This window comes from Monodon monoceros, unplaced genomic scaffold (genome assembly GCF_005190385.1).
Source record: "Monodon monoceros isolate NGI ecotype Baffin Bay Population unplaced genomic scaffold, NGI_Narwhal_1 Super_Scaffold_12, whole genome shotgun sequence".
Taxonomy (NCBI): domain Eukaryota; kingdom Metazoa; phylum Chordata; class Mammalia; order Artiodactyla; family Monodontidae; genus Monodon; species Monodon monoceros.
In genome coordinates, this window is record NW_021703768.1 from 42,775,919 (window position 1) to 42,799,066 (window position 23,148).

General features: G+C 38.5%; 2 protein-coding genes across 3 annotated transcripts in view; one reads left to right on the forward strand and one right to left on the reverse strand.

Moving 5' to 3' along the window:
• CDC20B (cell division cycle 20B) overlaps positions 1-23,148 on the reverse strand; it is a 62,710-nt gene that overhangs the window by 37,631 nt on the left and 1,931 nt on the right. The window lies entirely within an intron of this gene.
• Positions 13,317-18,042, forward strand: GPX8 (glutathione peroxidase 8 (putative)). Of its 2 annotated transcripts, XM_029217547.1 has the most exons (3): positions 13,317-13,538; positions 14,138-14,399; positions 17,435-18,042. In XM_029217547.1, the coding sequence occupies exons 1-3, from the start codon at positions 13,335-13,337 to the stop codon at positions 17,596-17,598; spliced, it is 630 nt and encodes a 209-aa protein (XP_029073380.1). In that variant the 5' UTR covers positions 13,317-13,334; the 3' UTR covers positions 17,599-18,042. The 2 variants fall into 2 exon arrangements, with proteins under 2 accessions (XP_029073380.1, XP_029073381.1); XM_029217548.1 differs by lacking the exon at positions 14,138-14,399 and having other exon boundaries at positions 13,335-13,538; positions 17,435-18,023.

Consider the following 23,148-nt stretch of genomic DNA (forward strand, 5'->3'; position numbering starts at 1 on the left):
TATATATATATATATATATATATATATATATATATATATATATCACACTTAGAGCCTCTGCTCAAGGGTCTGAAGACATACCAAAGCAGTTTCAGGAGTAATTATGTTTACGCTTATTACTATTACATACAAATATAAAATATTAAGTTGAATAACACTATATACTGATCATAGAAGATGTTAATATAAAATCATAAAATTTCATAAAAGCATAAAATATCATAAAGTCTGGAAATAAATAGCAATTTTCTAGTCCAATCCCATTTTTCAGATGGGAAAACTGAGGCCTAACTTGCTCAACTTCTGTCCATCCCCTCTGAGAAACACCAAGAGTTTCGTATTTACAGATCCTTTAGTGGTGAGCCATGCCATGTAGTTATGTGAAATTAAAATGCAAATGACAAGCTGAAAATGAATTATTTTTTAACAAAATGACAGGCATGTTAGGTTAATATCTTTGTATAAAGGGCTCTTATAGAAATTTAGACAAGTTTATCATCCCAAGAGAAAAGTGAGCATGGGACATAAAAAGACAATACATTAAAGAGATATAAATGCCCCAAATATATTCAAGCTCATTAATAATCAAAAATGCAAATTTAAAACAATAATGAGATGTTAGCAATGATTTTTTAAATGACAATTCCCAATGTTGAAGGTTCTAGAAACAAACACTGGCATACAGTGCTGGTGGAATGTCAATTAGTATCTGGAAAGGACAATTTGGCAATGTGTGTCAAAAACCCTCAAATATGTGCCTAATCTGTACTGACCCAGCAATGTCACCTCTAAGAATTTAAGGAAGAAATCAAAGATTCCAGCATCTGTTGATTTCTTACCACGTACAAACCCATATGTTAATGGCTTTATGCACATTCATATTTAATCCTCTGAAACACTTGGTGAAGCAGGTCTGTTACTTATTCCCATTTTACAATGAAGAAACTGAGATTTAGAAGTTAAGTGAATTGCCTAAGACCACACTAGGAGTAAATGGAGATGCTATACCCTAAACTCATCTGTCTGACTCCACAGTCCATGCTTTCAACTGAGAACGTGAGGGTGGGTACTGGAGTATATATGTAAGGGCAAAAAGATGAGAGGGACTCACTGTTTACCAGTGGAGAATTGACTAGGTTATGTGGCATCCATAAAAGGGAATACTCTGCAGCCATTAGAAATTAGGGAAATGAAATCAAAACCACAATGAAGCACCACTTCATACCCACTAAGATGGCTATAGTCAATCAGTCGACCTATCTATAACAACTATTGGTGAGGATGTGGAGAAATTAGAACCTCTGTACATTGCTTATGAGAATGCAAAATGGTGCAGCTGCTGTGGAAAAAGTTTGGCAGTTCCTCAAAAATTTGAACCTCGGGCTTCCCTGGTGGCGCAGTGGTTGAGAGTCCGCCTGCCGATGCAGGGGACACGGGTTCGTGCCCCGGTCCAGGAAGATCTCACATGCCGCAGAGCAGCTGGGCCCGTGAGCCATGGCCGCTGAGCCTGCGCGTCCGGAGCCTGTGCTCGCTCCGCAAGGGGAGAGGCCACAACAGTGAGAGGCCCGCGTACCGCAAAAAAAAAAAAAAAAAAAATTTAAACCTCGAATTACCATATGACCAGCAATTCAACTCTTAGGTATATACCCCAAAGAAATAAAAACAGGTACTCAACTACAGGTACACAGATGTTCACAGCAGCATTATTTATAATAGCCAGAGGTGGAAATGGATAAACAAATTGAGGGGGGAATGTATGTGTGCAATGGAGTATATATATGCCTGTATAACAATATGTATATGAATATTACTCAGCTATAAAAAGGAATGAAGTACTAATAAAATGCTATAATGTGGATAAACCTTGAAAATATTATGAAAAGTAAAAGAAGCAGACGCAAAAAAAAGTCACATATTGTATAATTCCATGTATATGAAATATCAGAATAGGTAACTCCATAGAGACAGAACACAGATCAGTAGTTTCTATGGATTGGGGGAAGGAGGGAATGGGGAGAAACTGCCTAATGGGTACAGAGTCTTTTTTTTTTTTTTTTGAGTCTTCTTTTGGGATGATGAAAATATTTTGGAATGAGATAGAGGTGGTGGTTGTACAACACTGTGAATGTACTAAAGGCCATTGAATTTTTCACTTGAAAATGTTTAATTTTATGTTTAATTTCATGTTTTTTAATTTTTATGATTTCACCTCAATTTAAAAATCTTTAAAGATAGGATTAAATTCAATAAAACACAAAAATGCTTATACTATACTACCAAGTGAAAAATGGACACCATAAAAGAGTATTCCAATGTGGTCTTACTTCCTATCTATAAATGAAAGATAGGAAGGAAATATGCCAGAACATTAAGGCAGTGAATATTGGTTTTGTTTAGGTTTTTTAGTAAGTGTGTGTAAGGTGATCACCTGGTCGCCTGCAGCCACTCCAGCTGGTGGGTGGAGATCTCTCCCCTACTGCTGCTCTGTTTTCCTCCAGAAACTGCACCAAAAAGGGCACCTTCTCCAGAAAAAGAGAAGTCAGGAGCCCGAGGCCTTTGCTGTTGTGAACAGTGTTGTCTGGGGTCAATTTTTTTGCCCTTCGATTGTTCTAACCTTGTTCTTGTTTTTGAGTAGGAACAGGAAAAGCTGAAAAGCGGGAAAGATAGAGCCCTGGAAACGTAAATCTGGCGTCTCATCCTCAGAAGCCCAGACAAGGGAGCAGCAGGGAAGGAGCTGGCAGAAGTGGGCCTGGAGGGAGAAATGTGGCCCACTCAGACTTTCATCTCCTACTTCTTGGTTTCTCTCAGACAAGGAAACCACAGATCCAGCTCAAAGACTGGAGAGACTCAGCCCCAGTCAGAAGGAGACTGGGTGGTGGGAATCTGTCTCTGATCGGAATGCTCGTGTTTCAGCAAGAAAGATAGAGGGGTACGTTGTCCCATGTTTTAACAGAAGTTATAAATTGAGACTTTTCCTATCAATTTCCCTACTTTTCAAAGTTTTCAAGTGATTCAAAAATTTTAAAACGCGTGGGATTAAGCAAAGCATGTCTGTGGGCCCCATTCAGGCTGTGGGCTGGGCTAGGTCTGCAACCTCTGCAAATACCAGCGAAGCAGCCCTCACCCTTCTAGGCAGCAAGAAAGGGAGCAGCCACCATATTTGAAGATATATTTAACTTGCAACAAACATGATACTCTTGATCAAGGTTTTCCTGGAGTCCCAAATTTAAATATACATTTAAAAACAAAATAATCCTGAGTTTAAAAGAGGGAAAATAAAGAATTTGATATGTCAGCTAAGAAAAATGATTTAAAAATTTCACACTGAACTGACAATGAGCCATGTTTCTCTGGCTTGTCCACTGTCACTCTCTCCATACGGTTTCCCCACCTGGGATGCTCTTCAGCAGTTCTCTAGCCCACCCTCATGGCTGGGGTCAGCCACCAACTCCTTCAGGAAAGTGTCTCTGACATTCCTTTCCTCCCCATTCTAAACTGGGTTGGGCAGCCTGTGGTGGGCTATATAATTGTGATGGTTAATATTATGCATCAACTTGATTGAGGTAAGAGATGCCCAGATAGCTCATAAAATGTAATTTCTGGATGTGTCTGTGAGGGTGTTTCTGGAAGCATTTGATTCAGTAGACTGAGTAAAGAGATCCACCTTCACAAATATGGGTGGGCACCATCCAAACCACCAGGGCCCCAAATGGAACAAAAAGGCAAAGGAAGGGCAAATTCTCTCCCTTTGTGAACTGAGACATCCATCTCAGACATCAGAGCTCCTGGTCCACAGATCTTCAGACTCCTTAACTTACAACAGCAGTCCCCCAGTTCTCGGGCCTTTGGACTTGGACTGAATCATACCACCAGCTTTCCTGGTTCTCCAGCTTGCAAATGACAGGGTTGTGTGATTTAGCTTCCATAACCTCATGAGCCTCTTATCTATATCTATACCTATAACTATATCTCTGTCTATATCTATATATCCTATTCATTCTGTTTCTCTAGAGAAATCCTAATACAATAATGGCCCTGTAAGATATCCATATCCTAATCCCTAGAACCTATGAATGTTACTTTCTATGGCAAAGGGCTTTTGCCGATGTGTTTAAGTTAAGAATCTTGAGATGGGGAGAACATCTTGGATTATCTGGGTAACCCCTAAATGAAATAACATGTTCTTCTAGAAGGAGGCAGAGGGAGATTTGACTACACACAGAGGAGGAGAAGGAAATGTGACCACAGAGACAGAGACTGGGGTAATGCACAACCAAGAAATGCTGGTTCACCAGAAACGGGAAAAGGCAAGGAATGGCTTCTCCCCTAAAGCCTCCCCTGCTGATTTCTTGCCTTATGCCAGGGAAACTGATTTTGGACCTCTAACCTCCATAACTGTAAGAGAATAAATGTGTCCTGTTTTAAGCCTCCAAATTTGTGGTAATTTGTTACATCAGTCATTGGACGCTAATACACAGCACTCCTGTGCTTCTATAGCTCACTATGTGTGCTTCCAATAGAGCCTGGTCACATTTTATTAATAATAACAGCATTTATCAAGCACTCAATAAGTGCCAAGCACTGAGATAAATGTATTAGAGGGCTTTTATTTAAACTTCATCACAACCCTATGAGATAGGTACAATTATATCCCCCATTCTCCAGAGTCGGAAAGTGAAGGTTAATAGGTTTGAACAAGGATAACTTGAGAAGATATAGCACTGATAAGTAGTGGATCCAGGATTCAGACCACTGCACACAATTGTACACAACATTGCCTTTATGAATGGCAGCCCCTGGAGCATGCAGTGCACAACCTCAAAACCAACCAGGGTAACCCAAGGTTTAAACTCACAAAGTGATTCAGTCCCCGTGCTTTTAGCACCTCTGCTCATGCTGTAGTCTCAATGTTTGTGTCCCTCCTCCCCCCACAAAAAAATCATGTTGAAATCCTAACCCTTAAAGGTAATGGTGTGAGTAGGTGGGGCCTTTGGGAAGTGATTAGGTCATGAGGGCAGAGCCCTAATGAATGGGATTAGTGCCCTTATAAAAGAGGCCCCACAGAGCTCTCTCAAGCCCCTTCTATCATGTGAGGGTACAAGAAGAAGTCTGCAGCCCAGAAAACAGCCTTCAACCGACCATGCTAGGACCCTGACCTCAGACTTCTAGCCTCCAGAACTGTGAGAAATAAATTTCTGTTGTTTATAAGCTACCCAGTCTATGGTATTTTGTTATAGCAGCCCACAAAGACTAAGATGGCTTATATTCCACTTTTCTGATTATTTTTATGTCCTTCTACTATATTATCAATTCATTAAGACCAGAGACTTTGTATTTTCTCTTACTATCCTCAGATTATAAGACATTTAGGGCATCTAGGAGCTCATGAATAAATGAATGAATCTTTTCCCTCAGAGGCAGTGAATCCTAAAAAACCACAAGGGATTTAAGAAAGAACCCAGAGGCAAGGAAATAAGCTATTTTCTTTCTTTCTTTTCCATTAAGAAGAATGATTTTTCAAATTGGACAGGATATAATAAGCATTTCTGCAGAAACTGGAGAGTGAGTTTTAATTAAGCAATAGATATTCATCTGGGCAATTTAAATAAGTTCAAGTCTCTGGGACCAGATAAATGAAACCTCAGAACACTGACGACACTTCCAGAATGGATACTGATTAGTGATCTATGATGACAAGTGAGAAAATGCCCTCCCCCCCAAATTTATATAGACAAGTGTTCTCCATGGTTTTCCAATAGGAAGAACAAGTAACTAGAAATAAGTAGCTTTTGTCACCAGTGGCCTGGATCACACGAGTCTTACTGGATCCATGTTGGCCTGAATGAATCCGCCTGTGATGTACAGAAGGGCTTCTGTCCCTGGCCTAATGCTGTTGAGTGTGTTATCAGTAGTTTGAATGGAAATTTATTTATTGAAATGGTTTTTCCTAAGGTGAGAAGAGAGTTAAAATATTAAAGGACCGAGTAGGATTCAGAATAAAGTCTGGGACAAAGACCAAAATCAGCAAAATTCAATTCAATAAGAATATGTGAACATTTTTCCCATTTAGATTTTTTTCACAGCACAGGCCTAACATGGGAAAGAACTGATAAGAAGTGAAAATGATGGGCAGTATTAGACAGCCACATCCAGAATATGAGTCAACAGTATAATGCAATTACTTTTTTTTTAAGTAGTACAATTCTAGGCCTTGTTAAGAGAAAAACAGTGTCCAGAAGAAAAGCAAGCAAAATCTGATTGTCTCTGCACCGGTCAAAACTCATCTGGAGAACTGTGGCCAGTCTCAGAACTGTTCTTTTAGAAGGAGATGGACAAGCCAGGATTCAAAACTTGATTTTATTTGGAGGAAAGAGACTGCAGTGATAGGAGGGCAGGGAACACACAGTAAAAGAGCCACACGTGAATGGAGTGAGGGCACCTGGGGTATCTAGTCCAGAGGAAAGGAGACCCAAAAGGAACTGTCTTCTTTAAAGAGAAGCAATTTATGACAAAAAAGCAAAACTTATTTTGTGTTGCTCCCTATGACAAAACTAGGACCAATGCATGGGAAGAGGCAAGTCTGTATTCAACACAAAGAACGTTCAAAGAGTTAGAACGCAGTTGTTCGTAACATTTTGAATATATTGTTCTCAGTCAGCCCCTCCACTAAGGACATATGGTCTGTAATGGCACAGATGAACATTTTTTAATAGTTATGTATTTTAATGTGCATTTTTTAATGTTTTAAATTTTTCATTGTTGATAGAAAATTTTCCCTTATAAAAATTAATTTGAGTAAAATAAGTGACTCGATTTGGACAAAAAAAGTTAAGTAACTAACAAATGGTATGCAGACAGGGCAAATCACTGAGGCAGTATGCAAATAACTACAGCTTAGGAAACACTGCTGTAGGTTGTGGTATTTCATCTTCAATGTTTTTAAACTTCTGTTCCAGGATCTATCTCCTGCTGAGGAAATGCCTGTCGCATAGTTTTAAATGACTCAAGTATTTATTAATAGAGAGGAAGAGGGAGATAAGGAAAATAAGACAAAGAAGGGAAAAGGGATGAATGACTTGATACTCCAAGCACATCAATGTGCCTTGTTTACCTTTAGAGTTCACATCATATTGACACTAAATCAGGAGGAATTCAGGACACCGGGGCCAAAAAATAAATAGAAAGGAACCTAGAGAGGTTAAAAATAAGGTCAGGAAGTAACAAAATGAAACAACTGGGAAAACAGAAACAAATATATATCTAGTGATAAATAATCTGACATACAAATATTCAGTGGGTGGGAAAAACCTAGACATTCCAAGGAAAGACATGCTGGTGATGCCAGGGTCTTTCTAGAACCTTATGGCAGAGACAAAAGTAACAAAGATGGTCCTTAGCTCTCAGGCATATCCCCCCAACCGCTCTTCCTTAGCCTCTGAATGTCTGCCCTTCCCACCTGCCCCACCAGCAGCAGCCCAACACGGCAGCATTCTGTCCACAGGACATTTCGAAATCAGGGTCTAAATATTATTTAAAATTGATCGTGAAGAACAAAATATTTACCGTCTCATTTTTTAACTTCCAATGCCCCCTCATCCTAGGGAGCAATACAACCCAAGCAAAAACAATCAAGGTCAGATATCCTTTATTCTGCATTGCCAACACCTGCCACTGGGGGGCTCCAGAGTGTCTTTAGCATCTACCCCTTCCTTTCTATCTCCCTCATCAAGGTTGCCTTCGTTAAGACACTATCATCTCTCAGCTTGACTTGTTGCTCTGCAGGCTCTGACCCCTTCCACATAACTTCAGTACACGTGGCCAAGGTTTTGTTTGTTGTTCTCCATTCCCTCCCCTCTTCAGACCCTTACAGTGATTTCTTATAAAACTAAATGTCGGGACTTCCTTGGCGGTCCAGTGGTTAAGACTTCACCTTCCAGTGCAGGGGGTGCGGGTCCCATCCCTGGTGGGGGAGCTAAGATCCCACATGCCTCTCAAACAAAATAATCAAAACATAAAACAGAAGCAGTATTGTAACAAATTCAATAGAGACTTTTAAAAAACAATGTACCACATTAAAAAAAAATCTTTTAAAAAAATCTAAATATCTAGTGATGAATAAAACCCCTTCACCAGAGTACTACAGCAATCTCACATATCACATTTTCTTCTAAGTAAACATATTTTGTCTATCACAGAGAAATAGTTTAATGTCATTAAAATAATTTTGGTTATGAAGTTGGAAGTCCTAAACTCTAGTCTTGGTTGTCCCACTTACTAGTTCTGTGATCCTGGGTGAGTTATTAACTTCTTCATATTTCAAAGAATTGTTACATAATGTCTGTAAAGAGCTTTATACTACACTTGATCCCCTGTAATATAAACATATGCATATTTATATACTAAATATTAAAAATAGCTTTCTACAAACATGTTGTTTAGAATCATGGGTAGTACAAAGCTCTTACCAACATGTCATTTCTTTAGCACTTGGTTGTTTGCTGCCTTATAATTGTTCCCTTGTTTCATGGGTGTTTTGTCTCCAAGCTTGATTTCATACTTGTGTGAGGCTGCTTCCATCACTTACACTTTATTGTATCTTCTGCAGTGCCTTAGTTGGTTGACTGAGTCCACTGCTTTATCCCATTTTTGACCCAGTAGCTTCCCTTAACCTTGGCCTTCTACCTCATCAATGTCTTCTCCTCCTTTAGGAAGCCTTCCTAGAGCTTCTGAAAGAGAACTGGTGGGTTTTCTAACATATGATTCCCCTAAGCAGAGAAATTTGCAATGTGGATTTATTTATAATCTGAGAATGGTCTTAGTATAGACAGAACATGTAAGCAATGATGATGATACCCAGAAAGCTGAGAGATGATGAAATCAAATATATACAGAGAAAGACTCTAGCAAGGTCCAAAATCTATCTGTGGTCACCACTGTCTAGGGTGGGTGTTCTCCAAACTACTGTCTTAAATGTTTGGTTAATGGGCCTGTATGGATATTTAGATATCATAGATATATATATACACATATGTTTGTATTTATATCTCATGCTCCTAAGCCTTAAGAATTATAAAATTAACAAACTGGCTCTGATCTGATTTCGTCCTTGACAAGAGACTTACTTAAGCTTTCCAAGTAGTTTTCATATAGAGTGAATTTTCTGGTCAAACGAACAGGAAACATCAGGTCTGCACAATTGTTTTATTTCTGGTTGTAAAAACTGGCATGCTTATACAGCAATCTCTCATAAGTTCATACAGCATAATATTGGCCTTCTCAAGTCCTTTCAGCTCTGGATCACTCAATGGAAGATTCTTAGAAAACAATGGACTAGAAGCTAGCATAATGATTTTATCAAAATAATATCACCCTATGGAGTCCTGCCTGGGAGATGGTCAGTCAACATCCCTTCCAGAGTTATCCCTCTGTCTCCTCCCTCAAAGCACAGTTATAATGGAATGAGTTTACATGGTTCAAAATACAACAGGTTCTATGAATTAACTTTTAAAGCTATTTGCTTAAACAGCCTGCGGAGTTAAAGTAGCTAGTGTAGACACAGAGACACGAAACACATCTACTGCGGAAGACAAAGGGAAACCAAAGAAGTTTGTTGCTCTGCAAACCAGAAAAAGATTGAGGTCTAATTTCTCAGACTTAAATGTGCATTTGAGTCATGAGGGATCTTGTAAAAATGCAGATTTTGATTCAAAATAGGCTGGGATGGGGCCTGAAAGGCTGTGTTTCTAACAAGCACCCAGGTGATGGCAGTGCTGCAGACAAGGACCTGACTTGGAGGAGCAATGGCAGAGAATTTAAGCTACATAGCAGTGTTCAGAGGTAATATAAACACAGGCACTTTGTCTCTTTCAACAACTCAGCTAGAGAGCACCAAAGTAAAGTTATCACAGTTAAGAAGTGATATAATACATTTTGTATTAGTATTTGTATTTCTAGTTTTTACTAGAAATTATATTTACAAGAGAATAGTTTTCTTTTGTATCCATTCTTATCAGGTCCCAAGAGTGGGAGTGAAGTGGTTTATGTTCTCTGACAGGTTTATGTGCTTAAGCCGTGGGCTTTGCTCAGCTACCTCCAAACATATACCCCAGGAGCAGGGACCAGAGCAGGGCTGATAGCCTCCTTAGCATGTCCTCTAAAGCTCCAAATACCTAACGATGATGGGAAGGGACTCTCACAGCTTCTCAGATCATTCTGTGCACTTTTCTAGCACTTTCTGGAAACTTACCACAACACCAACAGTCAGGCCCTAGTGGAACAAAGTACCTTCATTCAAAACCTGCTATGTGTCCTAGAACAAAATATTTCACAATTTGTATGGAAACACAAAAGACCCTGAATAGCCAAAGCAATCTTGAGAAAGAAAAATGGAGCTGGAGGAATCAGGCGCCTGGACTTCAGACTGTACTACAAAGCTACAGTAATCAAGACAGTATGGTACTGGCACAAAAACAGAAATATAGATCAATGGAACAGGATAGAAAGCCCAGAGATAAACTCACACACATATGGTCACCTTATATTTGATAAAGGAGGCAAGAATATACAATGGAGAACAGACAGCCTCTTCAATAAGTGGTGCTGGGAAAACTGGACAGTTACATGTAAAAGAGTGAAATTAGAACACTCCCTAACACCATACACAAAAATAAACTCAAAATGGATTAAAGACCTAAATGTAAGGCCAGACACTATCAAACTCTTAGAGGAAAACATAGGCAGAACACTCCATGACATAAATCACAGCAAGATCATTTTTGACCCACCTCCTAGAGAAATGGAAACAAAAATAAGCAAATGGGACCTAATGAAACTTTAAAGCTTTTGCACAGCAAAGGAAACCATAAACAAGACGAAAAGACAACCCTCAGAATGGGAGAAAATATTTGCAAATGAAGCAACTGACAAAGGATTAATCTCCAGAATATACAAGCAGCTCCTGCAGCTCAATATCAAAAAAACAACCCAATCCAAAAGTGGGCAGAAGACCTAAATAGACATTTCTCCAGAAAAGATATACAGATTGCCAACAAACACATGTAAAGATGTTCAACATCACTAATAATTAGAGAACTGCAAATCAAAACTACAATGAGGGGCTTCCCTGGTGGCACAGTGGTTGAGAGTCCGCCTGCTGATGCAGGGGACACGGGTTCGTGGCCCGGTCCGGGAAGATCCCACATGCCGCAGAGTGGCTAGGCCCGTGAGCCATGGCCGCTGAGCCTGCACATCCAGAGTCTGTGCTCCGCAACGGGAGAGGCCACAACAGTGAGAGGCCCACGTACCGAAAAAAAAAAAAAAACTACAATGAGGTATCACCTCACACCAGTCAGAATGGCCATCATCGAAAAATCTACAAACAGCAAATGCTGGAGAGGGTGTGGAGAAAAGGGAACCCTCTTGCACTGTTGGTGGGAATGTAAATTGATACAGCCACTGTGGAGAACAGTATGAAGGTTCCTTACAAAACTAAAAATAGAACTACCATATGACCCAGCAACCCCACTACTGAGCATATACCCTGAGAAAACCATAATTCAAAAAGAGTCATGTACCACAATGTTCATTGCAGCTCTATTTACAATAGCCAGGACACGGAAGCAACCTAAGTGTCCATCAACAGATGAATGGATAAAGAAGATGTGGCACATATATACAATGGAATATTACTCAGCCATAAAAAGAAACGAAATTGAGTTATTTGTAGTGAGGTGGATGGACCTAGAGTCTGTCATACAGAGTGAAGTAAGTCAGAAAGAGAAAAACAAATACCGTATGCTAACACATATATATGGAATCTAAAAACAAGAAGATGGTTATGAAGAACCTAGGGGCAGGCAGGTCAGGAATAAAGATGCAGACCTACTAGAGAATGGACTTGAGGACACGGGGAGGGGGAAGGGTAAGCTGGGAAAAAGTGAGAGAGTGGCATGGACATATAAACACTACCAAATGTAAAATCATTAGCTAGTGGGAAGCAGCCTCATAGCACAGGGAGATCAGCTCAGTGTTTTGTGACCACCTAGAGGGGTGGGATGGGGGGGTGGCAGGGAGATGCAGGAGGGAGGAGATATGGTGATATATGTATATGTATAGCTGATTCACTTTGTTATAAAGCAGAAACTAACGCGTCATTGTAAAGCAATTATACTCTAATAAAGATGTTAAAAAAAAAACTTGCTTTGTGCTCTAAACAGGGCATTTTCTAAGGTGGCTAAAGGAACCATGGATTTCAGGATATGCAGCCCTCAATTCCCTTTCCATATCTGCCCCTAAAGTTTTCAACAAAGTTAGGCCTCCTGTAGAAAGTGACAGCCACAGAAAAAAATGAAGATAATAAGCAACTAGGTGATGCACCCAAGTAGGATGGGGGATGGAGTGTTTTTGCCTTTAGTGTAGAAATATCTTATTTAATTATTAAAGTCCTGCTTTATTATACAGTTCAGTATTTTTCTATCTACAGTTTGCAGCCCATTGGTGAACCTTGAAATCATTTTCATGGTTCAGAACCAGGCTGTTTTAAAAATGCAGTAGACCAGGGTACAACGCAGTTCAGAGGGGAAGTATCATTTAATGAAACTTCTCAGTTACACCTGTCTATGTTCTGAGCTATATTGTAAAGTGCATTTCTTACTATGCATCATAATCAAAAATTTGAAAAATCACTGAACTATAGCTTGCTTTATGGTAGAGGAGGGTTTTTTTAGAGCCATCATTGTTTTTAATCTATGTATTTTTACTATATTCACCTGGCATTGCCTTAGCTAGATGAGGTCATAGCGAGTAGCCTTTTCAGAAATTTCACTGCCCTTTCCACTATAAATGCCTTGAACTCATATAGCATGCTTAAGCCATATGCATTATATATACACATATAATATTAAATTCCTATAGATCATGTGTCATACTAATAGACCAATTTAATTGACACTCTGAACTATTCCTGGGTATTATACACCCAATTCCCTACCTCCAGTCAATTGCTGGGAGCACCTCACAGCTTTCAAGTTACAAGGGCACCATCTTCTGGTGAAATATTTTCTTTGTTGGGCCGATATTAAAGAGCTACCAAAAAATGTCCTGATTTTTCAAGCAAAAATTGCAACTGACATCATACATACATTGATATTCTTTAGAGCTTTTTACTTCACTCAGGAGTTTCACTCCATTCCCAATCTGAGAAAGGTCTTTCTATTCCTCAGCAGTGAGAGGAGCTAGTCTGTCCTTCCTGACTTTCCGTTACACTAGGCTGGTTTCAAGTTTCAGCTCCTCCTTGAATTCCAGCCTGCTGAGACTTCCCTCTAGAATCATCCAAAATGGAGCCTCTCACAGCCTACCCTTTGAGATGTTCAGGGCCCAAAGCAAAGGTATTTGCAGTTTTGCTGTCTATGGTTCTATGTACAGTAATGTTATTTCTTCTACAACTAAAATTCCTAAAACCTAAAATCAACAGCTTTTATACATTTGAAGTGAAAGATGCGAATGGAAGAACGGTTTCTCTGGAAAAGTTTAAAGGCAAAGTAAGTTGTATCTTCTGATGTTTATTTCTGTTGTTTGTCCGTGTTCTCTGCTTATTCTCTTAATAGTCCATTTTTCACTGTTAAACGGTCATATTATAATTTAGTCTTCAATGTAGTGTTATTAGTATATCACTTTAGCCATCAGAGCTCTCAGTTTATATACTTCTAATTGATAACTGATTATGTTAACTGCTTGCTTTAAGTGATGGATCAATACTTTAAGCTGCTTAGGAAATTCTTAGAGTTAGTAATGTGAATATGGAGTATTCCACATAATGTGAATATGAAAGTATTAATTCCATAATCTAACAACATTAAAAAGCACTCTATCAATAATCATATTTTATCTTTTATTTTTAAAAAAAAAACTTTAGTTGAGTACATAGGGCTTTTTCAATGGTCGTGATTTTTCAGAGTTTTAACTCATGCATCCGTGTTATGATTTTCAGCAGAATTGGGTATATCTAAAAATATGAGATAACCATCTATCAAAGGTTGTATTCCTCCAAAATGGTTTAGGATTTTAACTACTTGCAAATATTTTTTTTAATCTTTTATTTGCTTCACTTTCCGGTTGGATTTTTTTCTTTTTCCGGGAGGTTGCACTAGTTGTAAACGTGGCTAGTGACTGCCAACTCACAGACAGAAATTACTTAGCACTGCAGGAACTGCACAAAGAGTTTGGACCATTCCACTTCAGCGTCTTGGCTTTTCCATGCAATCAGTTTGGAGAATCGGAGCCCCGCCCAAGCAAGGAAGTAGTATCTTTTGCAAGAAATAACTTCGGAGTAACGTTCCCCATCTTCCACAAGATTAAGATTCTAGGACCTGAAGCAGAACCTGCATTTAGATTTCTTGTTGGTAAATATCTACCTTGCCTCACCAATTTAATGTTTTTAATTGCTTTTCATTTTTAAAACAAATATACCAGGACAATACATTCATTTGAAATGTTTTAGTGGGAAAGTTTTATAAAACTATCAAAGAGCTAGATTCTCATCCTTTGTGACTTTCTAGAAGTTATGCTTCCCTGAAATCAATGTTTTAACTTCTTGGATGGCAAAATAAATCTACTCCAGTGTATTCTATTTTTATGATCATTTTCCTGAAGAATTTACTTTAAGTGTGGTCATGGCTATTTTCACAAAATATTTCAAGTCTCATTTAACTAACATGTGGGCAAATATCCCTCCCCAATATTAAAGCTATACGTCCCACATCAATATTGCTGAGCGTTATTAGTTGAACTTATCTTTGTGGTTATTTTTATGTTGCCTTACTTATCTAAGATATTATCCTCAAGGGTGAATAATATCTGTTTGCCAGGTGGTTTTTGGCAAAATTCAAAACAATATATCTTGATTTTTTTTGGAGGAGGGTAGTGTTAGGCTATCTCTGTAATTAAGCTAGCTACAGAAACCTATTTAAAGATTTTCCAGCGTAAACATGGTGCAGTATAGTGACTAAAAGCCAAACTTTGGCCCCAATCTGTGTTGAAACCCCTGCTCCTTTACTTTTGCTGGGTGGCATTAGGCACATAATTTCTCTGTGCCCGTTTCCTCGTTTGTAAAATGACGTTATCAATAGTATCTACCCCCTAAGATTGCCTGGAGGATTAAGTGTGTTAATAATAAAAGTAAAGTACTTATTCACATACAGCTTACACTGTGACAGACACTATTCTAAAGGACATTCAGCTCATGTCCTCTCATCTAACTTATATAGATGACAGCCTCAGTCATTTTCACTGTGGGTAATTTGAGTTTTGCTAAAACCATGACCTCATCCAGGCAATCAAGCTTCCAATCAAACAAACCAGCTAATGATGTCCTATAATATTTCATTTAAGTATGAAATCAGAATCATCCAAAAACATTATATTCAGTTTCTAGGGAAAGTCAATATAATGCCTAACACCACAAATAGCAACTAGAGTGAGGTCCTCATTCCTTTTATTTCCAGGGTGCACAGGAAAAGAAAGCCAGAGCATGTGCCCTGTAATCATCTCTCAATTACAGCAGGCAAATACTTGGGCACAATAGCTCCTAGGTTCTTCCCCTTTGTCACTAAGAAAGCTTCTGAAACTCCACTTACCCTGTGTGATCAAAACATAACAGTGATTTAAGGTTTCACTAAAGTTAGATGAAGCTCCAGAGACAAAGATTATGAGTTGACGGCCAAATGAAAATTAGATCTTTGAAAACTGGCCACAATGGACAGTACCTGATCATGCACTCACAAACAAAATGGCTCTGTACAGGTGTACAGGTTGTCCACTAAACAGGAGTAAGGAGGCAAATGGGGGCTGAAACACAGGCGAGTGCAAGGTATGTGCCGAGGGACTGTCCCCACCTGGAAGGGTATCTTTTTCTAATTCACACGAAGATGTTACACTGACTAGAGAGAGCCCTGCCCTGATGGGCATTATCTTTAAAAGCACATTTTCCATCATAAAAATGGCTATTTTTCAAAGCGATTTTAAGAAGGCTTTAGTTAATAATATGATGTTCATACCAAGTCACTGATGTTTGAGCTAATCAGCAACACTATTAAAAATGAAATAACCAGTGTAAATGCTTGGCACAGTACACAGAATAAAACACGTATAAGTAAATATTAGGCTACTTTTCATTCATTATTTTTAACCTGTGCTCCCGCATTTGTTCTTTCCCCAGCATAAAGCAAAGTATCCCTCAATTTTAAAAACTCTAGGCAGTGTGTTCCTTCTACCCACCTCATCAGCAACGCTTTTGAAAGGATAGTTAACATTTGTTTTCTCCACTTCCCTGTCTCTGCTTCCTTCTTAGATCACTGTGTTTGGCCTCTCACTCCATAACTCTCCTGAGCCTGGTGGGTCTCGCTGCCTGTGACTTCTACTCTGGCCCCTTCTCTTCCTCCCTTGCAGGTTCCTCTTTTCCTCCACCCTTAACTCTACTGATCCTCAGGATTCTGCCACATCCACATGGGCTCTCCTTACTCTGTCCCCTTTCCCTGGGTGAGCCCTTGCTCTTAAGCTCCGAAGCCTCCTCTGATTGGGTGTCCCACATAACCTGAATCTCCTTGTGTACAAAAATGAATTTGTCATCTTCCTCCTAAAATCTGTTTGCTTTGCCATGTTCCCTATTTTAACAGCACGAGCTCTGCAAATAGGGAGGTCTAGATATCAATCCAGGCTCTACCACTCACTAGCATGTGACTGTGAGTCCAGGCCTCCATTTGTCTCATCTGCAAGATGGGGATAATAATAATATCCAATGTTTACAGGGTTACTGTAAAGATTAAAGGAGAGGATCCATTTAAAGCAATGAGCATACATTACTAGGCACATAATAATTATATTTTTTCTCATGTTAGTCAATAATAATGCACACAAATCCTGTATGATATAAATAGAAAAAAACTTCTACATTTCTTACCTAAATTAAGATGTATCAAAGGATATCTACAATTATTTAGAATTCCTTACTAGATAATATGCAACAATATTAAAAACATATATATATATTTACTACAAAAAGTAATCCATACATTCCTATTACCAAAGACATTTAGAACATCACTTTATCTTTAAAAAAATGTTAAGAAACTGAAAGTTTTCACCTAGTGACAGGGTAAATTTTTTGTGGTGGAGATCAACAAATCTAAAATAAACTAATTTATTCATTTCTTGATTCTAGGTCAGTAGAATCATCAGTGAAGTCACCAAGTATTTCTATAAATCTGGTTACACAAACTTTGAGTTGTTTTGTTTGGGTGTTTTGCTTTTTGTTTAGTTTGGTTTTTGAAATGATGACAATACTAGAACTTGATTCTAAAGTTGTAATTTATGCAGATACTAACAAAAATGAAAATCTTGAAAAAGAATTTACTCATGAAAATATATTCTGATATTTTAGATTCGTCAAACAAGGAACCAAGATGGAATTTCTGGAAGTATCTGGTCAACCCTGAAGGTCAAGTTGTGAAGTCTTGGAGGCCAGAGGAACCCACTGAAATCATCAGGCCTGAGATAGCAGCTCTGATTAGACAAATGATCATAAAAAAGAAAGAGGACCTATGAAAATGCCATTGAATCATTCTAAGGCAATAGTCAGAATACAGAAATGTCTCCATGAGGGTTTGATCCCATTTTAAATACTCTGACAATTAAATGTGGCACTGAAGGATGACTTTCCTTTTATGTTATCTTGTCAGTGACTGGTAATGAATGTCCCCACGATAGAGATGTTACCTAAAGCAAAAATGAAGAGTAGCCAAAGACTCTAAATGAAATATATTAAATACTTCATCTGACCACACTAAATAATTCAGAATACAGTCACCAATGTGCTTCAATATCCTATTGTCTGACTTGACATTTTCTAGTATCGTTCTTGATGGAAATGCCAACACACTAGACCACTGTTTGAATTCAAGACACTGTGTGACATTTCCAGAGTAACTAATTATAAATGGTTATTTTTATGTAATAAAAAACAAAATAAACACTGAAATATGAAATATAGATTCTAATCCTTATGTATTTTTATTTGTTTCAGGTACAGGATTTTGGGTTTTTGGGGTTTTTTTTTTTTAAGTACAGGTTCATGGTATGTTTTACTACACCTGGCCAAATAGTCACTTATAAATGACATTATCACAACATTTGAAAAAGCCTTCATCTTTCTCAATATTTATTATTATCTAGAAGCAACTCAAATTCCATAATTAGAATATTAACACTTGAGTCAGTCTGTATTTTTGAGTGAAAATCCCAAGTGTAAGAAAAAAGCCATGAGTATATGATCATTCAGCTTGATTCTCCTTCAGGTTAATTTTGATAAATTCGTTACAGGTTAATTCCTTACAGGTTCCTTACAGGTTAATTTTGGTTGCTAATCTAGTCAGACTAGATTAGCCATTTGGAAAGAATTCAATGCTGCATCATTCTCATGGCTGTAGTAAGAAGAATCAACTGCAAACAGTCAAAACTCTTAACGAAGAAAAGGGAGTGATTGCAACTACATGAGTCTTAGAAACATCAGCAACCACTGAGCCTTTTGATAGAGTCACAACATACCTTTTCTCCCAAAGTCCTGATCTTTACGTTTTGTCAGCCTTCTAATTATTGGAATAAAAGCAACCTGCCAAGTTGATGAAGGTTAATTATTGCCCCATGAAATATATATTCATTTCACAAAGGAGTTAAACAGGAATACTGGAGCCAAAAACCAGTGTGAAAAAACAGTCATGTAGAATTTGGCTAAGAAGGAAGACTCAATCTAAATAACTGTGAATTGGCTCTCCAATTCTGACCTGATGAGTGAAAGTGAAGGCTTTTTTTTATGGTGAAATCAGTAGTGCCACCTCAGTAATTCTGCAAAAGTGTTTAAAGTTCTTAAAAAAAATCAAATATATTTCCCGGAATACCTTCTACTTCAACATAGATGTCCAACCCCCAGCTCTGAATGTATTTAGTAAGCTCTCTGATGGGGGCAGAGGTGTGGTTCCCCTCAGGTCAAGAGGATGTGCAGAGGCACCTCAAGAATAGCAGTCAATATGGTTAAAATAGTATGTTTTATATTATGTGACTTTTACCACAATAAAAAAGACATAAAAAAAAAAAAAGAATGATGGTCACTGTGTGAGCAAAGCCCGCTTCTACCTCTCACCAGCAGCACGGCCTTGGGCCAAGCTCGACTACTTTTCAGTTTCCTCACGCATAAATTGGGGGTGGGGTCAAAGTGAACAAAAAGCCCCTTCCAAGTTCTCAAGGGTTTTCAAGTGATCAGGAATCAGCACCAACCTGGATTGTTGTTGAACAAATGGAAGCCACCTCACTAGTCTGTCTTTTGCAAGCTTGCCCCCAAAATGCCTGTTAGCAATTTGAATTCTGGGCCTCTAAGCAAAATTTTATTTAGGATAATCCCTCCAAGTGTTGCTTCTGGAGCACTCGTGCTGTTTACCCCCGCTTACGACTTCCATGAATTCATATCAGTGCTCCAGGATGGCTGGGGTGTTTATGTGCTCACAGTCAGGGTGTGAGCAGAAGTGTATCTGCCAGCACCACAGAGGTTACGTAGACACCCCACTGCCAGACAGAGGGTAATGAGCTGCGGGACGACCAGGACTGTCCCAGAGAACGCAGTTGAGGTGTCCATACTGCCCCAAATCACTAGTTCTCTCCAAAGCCATAAAAAGTGGGTTTTTCACTTATATATATCCAAACTTGGTTGCCTTATTCAACGTATAATCTCTGCTAGGTTAGGCTTGATTCTCTCCTCTTGCCCCTCTGAGTATGCAGGGAAGGCAGGTAGGGATTTGAAAGTGTGTCATACAGGTGTCCATTCAGGGTTCTGTAACAACCAGGCTATGTGTGATGAAAGAGAGGAGAGCCATTTGCAGATGTGCTGCCACCCAGACCTCAAATGTCTCATATGAATACCGTCAGGCAAACACACAGAGGAAAAAAATGCATTTTTCTTGAACTGAGCACAATATCTTCTCTATCTCAGCAACAAAAACCCTGGGACAGGGCTTCCCTGGTGGCGCAGTGGTTGAGAGTCCGCCTGCCGATGCAGGGGACATGGGTTCGTGCCCCGGTCCGGGAGGATCCCACGTGCCGCAGAGCAGCTGGGCCCTGGAGCCATGGCCGCTGAGCCTGCGCGTCCGGACACTGAGCCTGCGCGACCGGATACTGAGCCTGCGCGTCCGGAGACTGTGTTCCGCAACGGGAGAGGCCACAACAGTGAGAGGCCCGCGTACCGCAAAAAAAAAAAAAAAGTCTGGGACATAAACTGCTACGAGCTGCCTGAACTGAGAAGTATAACAAAACTAGTAGGCATCCCATAAAAGAGTATTCAGCAGTTGTCCTCCTGACAAAGGAAAGGGACAAAATCAAATGCTTTTAACTGTGGTTAATAATTCACTGACGAAGTTTGTTTTTGTTTCGGGAAGTGGAGAGGAGTACTTCCTACTAACTTCTGATCATCATCTTATGGCAGATGTAAAAATACAGAGTGTTGGAGAGTGGAATAAATATGAATTTGCCTGAAATATTCCCAAAAAATTGTACTTCATTTTTGAAACTGCGTACTAATTATAGCATACCTATAGTATGTATATATGTACATATACATAATTCTTAATAACTATAGTGTATATAGCATATATACAGTGATGACTGGTAAATGTTTAACAACCAAATCTCTGGAGGAGGAGTCCCAATTTGCAGCATTTGCAATTTCTATGGTGTGAATGCTCCTACATGGTCAATTTTAATCTACTAATGGTTTGATAACTGGCTTGTAAAATTTCTGAAAATTTAACAATCATTTCTCACAGACCAGGACAAGCTGGCTCCAGCACAACAAAATTTTTAAAATCTGACTTACAGTAATAAGGATCTCCACAGAGAAAAACCTAAAGCAAAAACATATCACATATACTCTTTATTTTTATTACAAATATATTATTTTGACAGGTTATATATAAATGTGGATGTATATGCAGTTATACTGAATTATGAAAAGCTGCTAACATTATAACTGTATAATCACACTATAACGACGTAACTGGATTGCCTGCAGGTAATTTCAAGTAGGAAAACACTCCAGTAAAAAATAAGAAAAAAAAAAAAAAATATATATATATATATAGAGAGAGAGAGAGAGAGACAATGTCTAAGAAGGAAAACAAAAACTAGTTCTCTACATTTATTTTCTTTAAACATATTAACTGTTTCAAGACTTCCCGATATGAGCGAGAAGATCTTGGGTGATCCCTGTACAAAATCATGTGTATTCCTGCTAACATGTTCCTTTGAAAGAAAAATGTCATGTTTGGGTGCAGCTAATATGGGGACGCTCTGTATCCCTCAGCTTGACTTCATGTTTCCCAGGGAATAATAAAATCCTAATAACTGTTACACCAAGAAACTAATACATCACACTTCTTCCCACTCTTCTTGTTCCCTCCTCCCTCTGAACGGTTAAGACCACACCTTGCCGAAGGAAGCATTCTCTTTTGGGGGGCAGAGGCTGGTGAGGGAGAGCCATTAAAGAGCACTAAGAAACTCAGACATTTTCCAGAGGGTGTGATGGCAAGCAATTACATCCCCAGCACCAGTGAACAGCAGTGGCTGCCCCCAGAGAAGATACTTCCAACCAGCTTTGCCTCCCTCCTCCTTTTTTTTTCAACCCACTTCCGTCTTCTCTTCCTCTGACATCCCAAGTGTGGATCCCTCTCTTTCCTTCTCACTCTTACGGAAACGTTTTCTTTTTGAATTTAAACATTCAATCGCCTCCTTACCCATTGATCTCCTTGTTTATCTTTACTACACTCGATTCTCTCTTTCCTTTCTCATCGTCTCAATAATAGGAACTGAACTATGTATTCTGTTTATTGAGTATAAATGTTGGCATTTTATGTCTTGCTCTTTAAAAAAAATTTTTTTAAGTAAAATACAAAGGACAAGCCTTCTAAATTTAGTAGGTTTTATTTTTATCAACAGATCAGTGATTTTCTATAGAAAATAACATGTTGAAATTTAACCTTAAAAAAAAAGATGAAAACAATATTTACATTAAAGGAATACTTAAACACAAAGATGCTGAAAATGGAATGATACTAGGCAACAAAAAAAGAGGATGAGATGTGAAAGTAGCAAAATGCATAAGAATCAAATTATACGTATCTCTTTAACCCATGGTTCTAGAAATGTTTACATTTAAATAAGGTAAGAATTTAATTTTACCCATAACTTATAGTCCAATGCAGTAGAGAATGTGATACATTTCTCACTTCTCATTTAGGGTGTAAATAATTGACCAGACCACCAAAGTCAGTTCCATGAACTTGCTGCAAATGTTTATACAACCACAGTGTGTCTGGGACCCAACACACACCTGACACGGCTCCATGAGTCAAAATGGCCTCCAAGGGAATGAGAAAATATTTTAAATTATATTGTGCGGTCAGTTGTCCCCCTTCACAAACTAAATATCATGCTCTCTTCCAAACACTGTATGAGTCTGTGATTTTACAGAAAATGAAGACTCAAGGCAAATCTCCCAAACAATTTAGCCCCATCTCCTAACCCCCAAAATCCCCAATTCTCTTGATATTCAAGTGAAAATGTTTTAGTTGACTGACTCATCTGGAAAGTTACTTCAGTTCTCCCTTTAGCTGTACACACACATGGTAACTGAGACCTACTCTAATGTCAAATTAAGAAACTAATGATCCAGAAAGAATTCTAAAGACTTAGTTGAAAGTTGAAAATTTGAGGAAACATTTTAGGTTTTCCATTCCAAATTGTCATTATATTCTAAATTTTATATTTAAAATAAATATATAATTTCACAAATACTTTAATACTGTCTACAAGTATTAGGGACTCCAGAATATTACCTGAAATTTTTAAAATAATTAATTGGAGTAGTTTCTTCAGCATTATAAAGCTGTTTGTTGTATTATAACTGAAAAGTAGTAATAAACATTATGGTAAAGAGTGACCCGGTTCATGGCAAAAAGTACACATACACACAAACATACGCACATATTACTTACAGATTTAATTATACTCTGATGTTCATTGTACATGCAATGAGATAGCAGTTGCATGTTAGCT